General features: G+C 51.8%; 1 protein-coding gene across 1 annotated transcript in view; it reads left to right on the top strand.

Moving 5' to 3' along the window:
• Positions 1-4398: 4398 nt before the first annotated feature.
• Positions 4399-11949, top strand: part of LOC135889227 (6-pyruvoyl tetrahydrobiopterin synthase-like) — a 53923-nt gene continuing 46372 nt past the window's right edge. The window contains exons 1-2 of the mRNA XM_065417056.1: positions 4399-4408; positions 4641-4783. Of these exons, the coding sequence (XP_065273128.1) occupies positions 4399-4408; positions 4641-4783 (153 nt within the window). The remainder of the gene's footprint in view (positions 4409-4640; positions 4784-11949) is intronic.

The raw sequence follows: 11949 nt of genomic DNA, 5'->3' as shown, positions 1-11949 counted from the left end.
TAGAAAGAGTCGTCTAATTTCAAGCCTAAACTTCCCGACGGCCAGTTTATATCCATTTGTTCTTGTGTCCACATTAGTACTGAGCTGAAATAATTCCTCTCCCTCCGTGGTATTTATCCCTCTGATATATTTAAAGAGAGCAATCATATCCCCCCTCAGCCTTCTTTTGGTTAGGGTAAACAAACCGAGCTCCTCGAGTCTCCTTTCATACGACAGGTTTTCCATTCCTCTGATCATCCTAGTGGCCCTTCTCTGTACCCGTTCCAGTTTGAGTTCATCCTTTTTAAACATGGGAGACCAGAACTGCACACAGTACTCCAAATGAGGTCTCACCAGCACCTTGTATAACGGAAGCAGCACCTCCTTATCCCTACTAGATATACCTCGCCTAATGCATCCCAAGACCGCATTAGCTTTTTTCACGGCCCTATTCTAGTCTATATAGATTCTTATGGGCGCTGTGGCAGAGTGCGAGCAGCAATGCCCCGATCACTGACGTTGCTGCGGCATGAAGAAGGCTGCAGGCTCCCAATGGACATGCCACACCGGGCACTGTGACGTGTAGGAGTGCCCAGCTAGGAGCAAAGCCTGGTATGTATAAACCCAAGGTGGAAAGGACTGAGCTGGATAGAGAGCCTGGGTGAGCCCAACTCTAGATTGAGAGCACAGGAGAGCCTCCCAAGGGGTGACTTAGCTCAAGTGATTGTCTTTCCTTCCTGTTTGTTTCCCCACAGCTCTGCTATATCCAATATAGTAGTCCTAATAACCAGTTCAACATACAGCATTCACTAAGTATTACAGGCAGCTCCAAATCCATCACACCTGGTACTCTCCACGCCCATGGAGCCAACCCGCATTTCCTACATCAAGGGCACACCTGTGACAGTCGGTCAGCCTCTCCTCGCAGGTTTCTGACACCTGCTGACAAGGAGGGTCGACAGAAGAGCCGGGACCTCAGTTACAGAGGCCCCCTTGCGCTATCCCAGTCCCTCAGTTTGGTTTTCCTTTGGAAAGCGGTGTCCTCTGCATTAAGGGAATTACTCACAGTCCACTCCTTTGGATGCACAAACAAGGGAATCTCAAATAGGAGGAGAAAGGTTATTTTACCTCTGTCCGCTGCTGGAATCCTGTGTCCTGTTCTGGTGTCCACAGTTCAAGGAGGATGTTGATAAACTGGAGAGCATTCAGAGAAGAGCCACAATTAGAAAACATGCCTTATACTGAAATACTCCAGGAGCTCAGTGTAATTAGCTTAACAAAGAGAAGGGCAAGGGGCGATTTGATTACAGTCTGTAAGTATGTTCATGGGGAACAAATACTTAATAACAGGCTCTTCAGTCTATCAGACAAAGGTAGAACACGATCCAGTGGCTGGAAGTTGAAGCAAGACAAATTCAGACTGGAAATAAGGTGCACGTTTTTAACAGTGAGGCTAATTAATGTTTAAAACAGTTTGCCAGGGGGCGTGGTGGATTCTCCATCACTAGCGATTTTTAATGGATGTTTGTTCTAAAAGATCTGCACTAGGAATTAGTTTGGGGAAGTTCTATGGTCTATGCTATACAGGAGGTCAGACTAGATGATCCCATTGATCTCTTCTGGCCTTGGACTCTATGAATCCCTTAAGAGGAGCTGTCTGCCCTGGGTTAGCATCCAGGAATCTTGGCCAATCTCTTCCATGCTATCAAAAGGCTGTGATGCCTTGGCTGTGATGCCTACCAACAACGTGACAACAGTTAGACCGTTGGTGAGCGAAGACCACTGCCTATCCCGCTAGCCAGGATGGCCTCATTGTTTCCTTGTGCTCCCCTAATGGTCTCTGTGTCCATCTGTCGTCTCTTGTCTTATACCGAGATTGTCGGCTCCGCAGAGCAGGGGCCGTCTTTTCGTTCTGTGTTTGTGCAGCACCCTAGTACACCGGGGTCCTGGTCTGGGACTCGGGGCTCCTAGGTGCTTCGATAATACAAATGATAAATAATGATAATATTCCTGTCTGGTGACCTCATTGCAGCCTGGGGAAATAAAGCAGAAGCATCGTCCGTGTCCCCCCTCCCCCACCCCGCCCCCAGAAACTACAGCTTGTGCACTAATCTCTCATCAAAGCCAGAAAAACAGGCCTGAGCAGAGACAGTAATTGTCTTCCCTCTGGCTTTGTGATTTTCCAACAGTGCGATCAAGTGGACTAGCTACCCTGAAATACAAACAAATCTGTCCGCAAAGCACTCACCGGCCCATTCTTCTGGGGCAGCTAAACAGGTTATTCCCTCCCTTGCTAAACACTCATCTTCCTTCAGCAATAACTGGGGAACAGTGACATAGAGGAAACACCTGGCTCCCATGTGCCAGCCTGGCCTGCCCCCTTCTGAATGCACGGAAGAGCTGTGAGAAAGCGCATAGGGCCTTCTGCATTGTGTTTATTACAGAAACTGAAATGGTGCCTACAAAGAGCAGTGGCCAGCGCAGGTGGCAAGAGCCGGGCAGCTGTGGCCCAGGTGCGGGGTGGCTGTAGGGCTGCTCCGTGAGCTCCATCTCAGCCGGAGAGCAGCCGTGGCTCCTGCATGTAGTGTGTGCTACGACGGGGGGACAAGGAATGGCTTCTCAGATCCTCTCCGCTAGATACTGTGGGGCCCAAGGGGGTGCAGAAGAGAAGACGTCCCACACTAACGTTGTACTGTGTTGTTAAGGGGAGCCTTCGGTGTGAGGAATAGCAGGCTGTTGTCATGTACAGAACAGTGAGTTCAGAGCAAACACCAGGCAGTCAGCTGCCACACCCTCATTCCCCGCCCTCCAGCCGAGGGGGGGTTCAGGAAATCAATTCACACACCACCCAGAACCCGTGACAAGCAGCTGCCAAGGAAAGCAGCTCTGCTAAATCGACTGGCAGAGGCTGACCGTGAAAGGAGGCTGCTTGGCTGCAGGGCCTTCTGCAGGCAGCTGAGTGCAGGGCCGCCCAGAGGATTCCGGGGGCCTGGGGTCTTCGGCGGCGGGTCCCGGGGCATAAGGACCCCCCGCTGCGGGTCTTCGGGGCACTTTGGCGGCGGGTCCCGGAGCGGAGGGACCCCCCGCTGCCGAATTGCCGCCGAAGACCCAGAGCAGAAGAAGCTCTGGGGGCCTGGGCCCCGCGAGAGTTTTCTGGGGCCCCCAGAGCGAGTGAAGGACCCCGCTCCAGGAGCCCCAAAAAACTCTCGTGGGGGCCCCTGCGGGGTCCGGGGCCTGGGGCAAATTGCCCCACTTGCCCCCCCCCCTCTGGGCGGCCCTGGCTGGGTGTGAAGACAAGACCAGAAACCTCACATCTCGGCCCAGTTCAGAGAACAGGCCCTTTGACACTGACTGAATCTTGTGACATGTCTCCGAGCCGGGCTGATGGTTTCTCCTGGTGCATCAGACACACGGACGCTCTGTTCTCCCACTGCTGTGTGCAAAGCCCACACAGCCACTAACAGCAGGAAGTCTGTTCACATGCAATCCTGCAGCCACTAAACGAGAGGGGTAACCTGCCTTGGAGAAGGCAAAGGGGAAGTAGCCTGTGCCAGTGCCGTGTCTTCCTTCACGCTGGGGGTGGGTCTCGCGTCCCCCCCCTTCACCTCAAAATGGGAAGCAACTGAGGCAAAAGCACCGGCTTGTGGGACCTGCTCTGTGGGAAGGGATGGTGGGGGAATGGGATGCTATGGACCCCGCTCCATGGTGACTGGATATCATGGGATCCTGTGGGGCCTTCAGGCATGGGATCCTGTGGGACAGGATATCAGTCCTGTGGGTAGTGTGTGTGCCTCACCCAAGTTAAACAGCTACTTCAGCTGCTCTGAAGCACTCATGGCAAATCAGTATTGCCCTGAGGCCAATTGTCTATCGGTGAATCTTGTTTAACTTGTTCCTTTGCGTCATCTATCACTGCAGCGGCCTCTTCTCCTGGTACCTGGACTCCGCTGAGTTCTCCAGCATGTTCCTATCGGAGCCCGAGTTCGGGGTTCATTCCCACTAAACCCCAGGATCTCTCCAGCATCCCAGGGGATTCTGAACAGAGGGGACTGTGACAGGTGGTGCACCTGCCTTTCCTGCCTCCCTGCCGGAGGCCCCAGGGTCCTACTACACCCTGCCCCAGGAAAGCAGCAGAGAAGGTAGGTCCTTTGGGCCTGCCTAGAGAAGCCTCCTGCAGGCAGCCAATCAGAGCTCCACTGGCCCAGATAAAAGGAGCTGCAGGGCCCAGGCAGATCAGTCCCTGGGTGGGGGAACCAGAGGGGTGGGTCTGGGAGCTGCTCTCTGGCCACAGGCGCTCGAGGGGTCAACAGAGTTTGGTTCTGGCTGCATTGGCTTAAGCTGGGGGACAGGCCCTGGGAACTGAAGCAAGGAGTGAAGATACAGGGGCCAGGTGAGGAAAGGTCCAGGGAAGTAGCCGCAATGAATCGAAGTGAGCGGAGCGTGGCTGCTGTTCATAGGGTCCCTGGGTCAGAACCTGGAGCAGGGGGTGGGCCTGGGTTCCCCCACTGGCCACTGGCGAAGTGGTGTAAGCCCTGATAATGGGACAAGGCTTGCTTGGAAGCCCAAGCAAAGGGTTGAATTTAAAGAGCCCAGAGCAGGGACTGAGTGAAGACCCTGGTGAGGGCAGACAGACAATTTTGTTGGACTCTTTGCTACCCCAGAAGGGGCTCATTTTGACTGTGTGACGCAGTTTGAGGACCGAGCCAGTGAAGACCTGCCAAGTGAGGTCAACAACCTACAGGGGGCGCCAGGAGTGAGAAAAGGACTGCAGTACTGCACAGCAGCAGCAGGAGGCGCTCAGGAGGTGAGTGCCCCACCATTACAGGGATCTTCTATGTAAACAGCCCTGGAGCTGCAGACTCGCAGTGCAGGGAGAAATGTTATGAGCTGCCTTGGGCTGAATCCCATGGGGGACCCAGGCAGGTTCTGTATTAGACCCTTCTGCACTAAGCTGAGACCAGGACAGTTCAAGGAAACAGAAAATCTCTGTTGACTCCATCTCCCCTTACCAAGTGCAGGGGAGATTGCACAATATTGCATATTGACTTTGGTTTTGTTCAGTCTCGTTTAAAATGGGTCAAGCATGTTTCCCCGAGGGGAAGAAGCAACCTACACAGGCGATAGATAATAACTGGCAATAGAAATAAGTAAAAATAAGTACCTAGCATGCTCTGGGGTGCTGCGTAATAGCACTTCACCCACCTCTAGTGCCAATAGGCTCTTCCCGTCACTTATTTATTATTCTCTGTATTACAGTAGTGCCTAGCAGCCTTCACCGAGATGCCTATTCATAGGTTTTAAGGCCAGAAGGGGCTATTTTGATTATTTAGTCTGACCTTCTGCGTAACACAAGCCAGAGACTTTCACCCATTGGGGCCCCATTGTGCCAGGACAGACTAAGGGTATGGCTACACTACGGGATTAATCCGAATTTATATAATTCAAATTTGGGAAACAGATTGTATAAATTCGAATGTATGCGGCCACACTAAGCACATTAATTCGGCGGTGTGCGTCCATGTACCGGGGCTAGCGTCGATTTCTGGAGCGTTGCACTGTGGGTAGCTATCCCATAGCTATCCCATAGTTCCCGCAGTCTCCCCCGCCCATTGGAATTCTGGGTTGAGATCCCAGTGCCTGATGGGACAAAAAACATTGTCGCAGGTGGTTCTGGGTACAGCCTCACCCCTCCCTCCCTCCCTGCATGAAAGCAACGGACGGCAGACAACCATTTCGCGCCTTTTTTCCTGGGTGAACACTGCAGACTCCATACCACGGCAAGCATGGAGCCCGCTCAGCTCCAGACAGCAGTCATGAACATTGTAAACACCTCGCACGTTCTCGTGGAGTTTATGCTGAGCCAGGACCAGAAAAACGAGGCGAGGAGGCAGCGGCGGCGGCGGCAGCGCAGTGACAAGCGTGATGAGGACATGGATATGGACATGGACACGGACACAGAATTCTCTCAAACCGCGGGCCCCGGTGCTTTGGAGATCATGTTGTTAATGGGGCAGGTTCTATCCATGGAACGCCGATTCTGGGCAAGGGAAACAAGCACAGACTGGTGGGACCACATAGTGTTGCAGGTGTGGGACGATTCCCAGTGGCTGCGGAACTTTCACATGCGTAAGGGCACTTTCATGGAACTTTGTGACTTGCTGTCCCCTGCCCTGAAACGCCAGAATACCAAGATGAGAGCAGCCCTCACAGTTGAGAAGCGAGTGGCGATAGCCCTGTGGAAGCTTGCAACGCCAGACAGCTACCGGTCAGTCGGGAATCAATTTGGAGTGGGCAAATCTACTGTGGGGGCTGCTGTGATGCAAGTAGCCAAAGCAATCATTGAGGTGCTGCTACGAAAGGTAGTGACTCTGGGAAATGTGCAGGTCATAGTGGATGGCTTTGCTGCAATGGGATTCCCTAACTGTGGTGGAGCGATAGATGGAACCCATATCCCTATCTTGGCATCGGAGCACCAGGGTACCCAGTACATAAACCGCAAGGGGTACTTTTCAATGGTGCTGCAAGCACTTGTGGATCACAAGGGACGTTTCACCAACATCAACGTGGGCTGGCCGGGAAGGGTTCATGACGCTCGCGTCTTCAGGAACACTATTCTGTTTAAAGGGCTGCAGCAAGGGACTTACTTCCCGGACCAGAAAATAACCGTTGGGGATGTTGAAATGCCAATAGTTATTCTTGGGGACCCAGCCTACCCCTTAATGCCATGGCTCATGAAGCCGTACACAGGCAGCCTGGACAGGAGTCAGGAGCTGTTTAACTACAGGCTGAGCAAGTGCAGAATGGTGGTAGAATGTGCATTTGGCCGTTTAAAATGTCGCTGGCGATCGCTACTGACTCGCTCTGACCTCAGCCAAAGAAATCTCCCCATTGTTATTTCTGCTTGCTGTGTGCTCCACAATCTCTGTGAAAGTAAGGGGGAGACCTTTATGGCAGGGTGGGAGGCTGAGGCAAATCGCCTGGCTGCTGATTACGCGCAGCCAGACACCAGGGCGATTAGAAGAGCACACCAGGAAGCAGTGTGCATCAGAGAAGCTTTGAAAACCAGTTTCATGACTGGCCAAGCTACAGTGTGAAATTTCTGTTTGTTTCTCCTTCATGAAAACCCGCCCCCTTTATTGACTCATTCTCTGTAAGGAACCCACCCTCCCCCTTCCCCCAGCTTGCTTTCAAACCAAATAAAGTCACTATCGTTTAAAAATCATTTATTCTTTATTCATAGATTATAAAAAAAGGGAGGGAACCCGGGTGGGGTTTGGGAGGGGGGAAGGAAAAGGCCACTAAAAAAAGGTTAAAAAAATGACAGCCTTTTGCTTGGGCTGTCCACTGGGGTGGAATGGGAAGGTGTACGGAGCCTCCCTCCCCCCCCCCCCCCCGCGTTCTTACACGTCTGGGTGAGGAGGCTATGGAACATGGGGAGGGGGGAGGGGGGTTATACAGGGGCTGTAGCGGCACTCTGTTATCCTGCTGCCGTTCCTGAAGCTCCACCAGACGCCAGAGCATGTCTGTTTGCTCACGCAGCAGCCCCAGCGTTGCATCCTGCCTCCTCTGATCTTCCTGCCGCCACCTCTCATCTCGAGCGTCCCTCCTGTCCTCACGTTGGTCCCTCCTGTCCTCACGTTGGTCCCTCATGTCCTCACGTTGGTCCCTCCTGTCCTCACGTTCACTGGCTTCTTTCCTATACTTTGAAACCGTGTCCTTCCACTCATTCAGATGAGCTCTGTCACTGCGGGTGGATTCCATGATTTCTGCGAACATGTCGTCTCGCGTCTTCTTTTTCCGACGCCTTATCTGTGATAGCCTTCGGGATGGAGGAGGGAGGCTTGAAGAATTTGCAGCTGCTGGAGGGAGGGAAAAAAGGAGAGAATTTTTTTAAAAGATACATTTTGCAGAACAATGCTTATACTCTTTCACGGTGACCAACACTATTCACATTACATAGCACATGTGATTTCTGTGCAAAGTCGCATTTTGCCTCTTAATATTGAGTGCCTGTGGCTTTGCTGCTAGAGATCACAGACGCAGGTCCGGGCAACAGAATTCGGCTTGCATGCAGCCATGGTAAGCCATTGTCTTTCGGCTTCTGCGCCCTCCTTTCCCACATACCAAGCAAAGCCCGTTGAGTGCTGCGGTTTTCCTGTTAACCTTCAGCAGCAGAAAACAAACTAACCCCCCCCATCCAATTCTCTGGATGATCGCTTTATCCCTCCCCCCACCGCGTGGCTGGTATCAGGGAAGATCCCTGCAGGAACCAAACTAACACCCCCCACCCCGCCATGAATTCTCTGGGATGATCGCTTTACCCCTCCCCCCACCGCGTGGCTGGTATCAGGGAAGATCCCTGCTAGCCAAATGCGAAAAGCTCTGGGCCAACCCCCCCCCTCCGCCCCCCGCGCTCGCCTAACTGCAGGGAAGGATTTCTTTTCAGCCACAGGCAAACAGCCCAGTAGGAACGGCCACCTCTGTCCCCTTAATTAAATTCCCGTATTTCAACCAGGTTACCATGAGCGATATCACTCTCCTGAGGATTACACAGCAAGATAAAGAACGGATGTTGCTTGAATGCCAGCAAACACCGGGACCATACGCTGCCAGGCTTTGTCATGCAATGATACCAGATTACTTGCTGCAAGCATGGCGCGGTCAAGTGTCCTACCATGGAGGACGGAATAAGGCTGCACTGCCCAGAAACCTTGTGGCAAGGCTTTTGGAGTACCTCCAGGAGAGCTTCATGGAGATGTCCCTGGAGGATTTCCGCTCCATCCCCAGACACGTTAACAGACTTTTCCAGTAGCTGTACTGGCTGCGAATGCATCCCAAGTCCTCAGGGCAAAGTAATCATTAAAAACCCTTGCTTTTAAAACAAGTTTTATATTTTAAAAGGTAAACTCACCTGAGGTCCCTTCCATGGGGTCGTGGTCTTGGATACTGGGTTGGGAGGGTACTTCAGTCAGGCTGAGAAAAAGATCCTGGCTGTTGGGGAGAACGGAGTGCTGGGTGCTCTCTGCAAGCTCGTTATCGTCCTCCTCCTCTTCCCCGTCCACAGAATCCTCAGGTGTAGCTGATGAGATTATCCCCGCCTGGGAATCCACGGTCAGAGGTGGGGTAGTGGTGGCGGCCCTCCCTAGAATTGCATGCAGCTCGGCGTAGAAGCGGCATGTCCGCGGCTCTGACCCGGAGCGACCGTTTGCCTCCTTTGTTTTTTGATAGGCTTGTCTGAGCTCCTTGACTTTCACGCGGCACTGCTCTGAGTCCCTATTGTGGCCTCTCTCCATCATGCCCTTGGAGATTTTTTCAAAAGTTTTGGCATTTCGTCTCTTTGAACGAAGTTCTGCTAGCACTGAATCCTCTCCCCATATAGCAATCAGATCCAGTACCTCCCGTACGGTCCATGCTGGTGCTCTTTTTCGATTCTCGGCCTGCATGGTTACCTGTGCTGATGAGCTATCTGTGGTCACCTGTGCTCTCCACGCTGGGCAAACAGGAAATGAAATTCAAATGTTCGCGGGGCTTTTCCTGTCTACCTGGCCAGTGCATCCGAGTTCAGATTGCTGTCCAGAGCGGTCACAATGGTGCACTGTGGGATAGCTCCTGGAGGCCAATACCATCGAATTGCGGCCACACTACCCCTAATTCGAAATGACAAAATCGATTTTGGCGCTACTCCGCTCGTCGGGGTGGAGTACAGAAATCGATTTTAAGCGCCCTTTATTTCGAACTAAATGGCTCCGTTGTGTGGACGGGTGCAGGGTTAATTTGATTTAACGCTGCTAAATCCGAATTAAAGTCGTAGTGTAGACCAGGCCTAAGAGGAAGGCCCGGAAGAGCTTGCAACCTAAAGAGACAAGGTAGGCAAAGAGAGGAAGAATTATTATCCCCATTTTAGAGATGGGGGACTGCAGCTCAGAGAGATTAACTGGTTTGCCCTGGCCGGGTCAGTCTGTGGCAGAGCAGAGGGATGAAGTTAGCCCTCCGTGATGCCTGAACCACAAGACCACTTTGTCTTCCAGGGCTTTGCCCAGCTGTCCTCTCCTTGCCCCGTTACGCAGTAGCACAACGTGCGTCTCCCAAGCTGAACTGTATGAACTTTTTTCTGGCACTGATCACCCTTCTGAACTCTTGTCTGCCTTCCCTGAGGGTCCCATCCCAGCTGTGAATGAATCTTGTCTAATGGGAGATGACTTCTTGTGGTCTTCATTCATTGTCCCAGAGGATAAGGGAAATAAGCCAAATTAACTGGAAAAAACCTCCCAGATGACGTAGTCATGCACTTCAAGCAGAGTCATCTGGGAAATTACTTTAACTCTTCCATCTGCCTGGTTGCTTTCCTGTGACACACATGATGTCATGGGGCTGTGTTTATTGAGGCTCTGAGGTCCGGCGTGGAACAGTTTCCACTTCAGCAGCGACTGTGCTCCTTGGCTCCAGCGATGCAGAGCAGAACTAGAAATGGCAAGCTCAGCCCTGCTGGTAAGGTGGCCTTCCTCGCCAGAACAGAAACCTTTGCAGCCATTCACAGGCTGAGCAGGTAATAGGGCACAATCAGCCTTTTGGGGGACATTTTTTGGTATCCCTCCAGCCACTTTGACGGTTGTTGTCTGGCAAAGATGAGTCAAGCCTGTTTGTTACCCACAATTCCCTATTCGACCAGGGCAGCATCTTGAGCCACCAGCAAGGGGGCAAATGACTTTTGCAGGCAACTTCTCTGCTAATAGGCCCAGGCAAGGGGCAATATATAGTGAAAGAGGTGGGGCTTCTCTCAGGTTTGGACTTTAAAGGAGATTTGTCAATCCTGAGACCTTTATTTTTTTGTCCAGAGAAGGCTGAGATTCCATAGGCCAGGTCAACGCTTCGGGGGATTGTTTGTATGTGTAGCTAGAATGTATGTAGCAATTTCTATTTAACAAACCATTACACAGTTTGTGTGATATTTAACTATGGGTCATGGCATAATGTATATTCTGAGACCGAGATCTCAAGTGCATTGTACAATGGTACACAATTAGCCTGTGGAACTAGCTGTCACAAGACATGATGGTGCTAGAATTTTGGATGGGAACTAAGCCCTCAAGTTTCCCTAAGTGATAGGATTGTGGGAGGGGGTGGAACTCCAGGAGGGCAGGGTTTTTTGCATCTTCCTCTGAAACAGCTGGGGCGGGCCACTGTGGCGTGACCAGATATTGACTGGCTTAGACCGGTGCTCTATCTAATCTGGCAATTTCTCTGTTCCTGTGATCAGCAGGAAGATAAAAGCAGGGCAGGTTTGAGCCAGGGAGCAGAGCGCAGGGCGGAGCTGGGAAAGCAGGGGAGCACATGTAAAGCTGCCGGGCAGGATTAAGCTGAATAGCAGAGAACAGGAAAATTAGGAAAGTAGAGAAGCTCTGGGCAGGAGAAGATGGGAAAGTGGGACAGCATCTTCCATGCAGGTTTTCCTGGCTTCTCCTTCCGTTTTTAGGTATATAAGTGAGATGGAGTTTCTCTTTCCTCTCTCATCAGCTTTCTTCGCGATCCAATGGCAAATACAGACACCGCTGCCATCTAGGACCTGAAAAATGGTTCTGTAAGGTTCTGCTCTGATCCCTCAGAAAGGTGACAGCCCAGGGGCTGAAGGTGACATGGGGCAGGGCACAGAGTGTTTGATGGAAGCTGTCTTGCCATTGGCTTCCTAAAGCTGGCTTCCCACCCCCCCCAGCAAATCATGAAGTGATGATGAAAACAAGGAACTCTTTGGGAAATGCAACCACAGTCATTGACCCAACTATAAAGGTGAGGGGCAGCCCTACATGTTCCCCTGGTCTAGGGAAGGATCAGTGAAAGGGAAATAGGGGTCAGTGTCTAAAAACATGCTTTCCCCTTCCCCCTCCAAGCTAACAGCTTCTGTCTCACATTCAAAGCAAATAATCCAGAACTGGAGAGTTTTCTCTCCATGAAAAATTGTGAACAAAGACTAAG

The sequence above is a fragment of the Emys orbicularis genome, chromosome 15 (genome assembly GCF_028017835.1).
Source record: "Emys orbicularis isolate rEmyOrb1 chromosome 15, rEmyOrb1.hap1, whole genome shotgun sequence".
In the NCBI taxonomy this organism is placed as follows: Eukaryota; Metazoa; Chordata; order Testudines; family Emydidae; genus Emys; species Emys orbicularis.
This window is presented reverse-complemented; position numbering and strand designations above follow the sequence as displayed.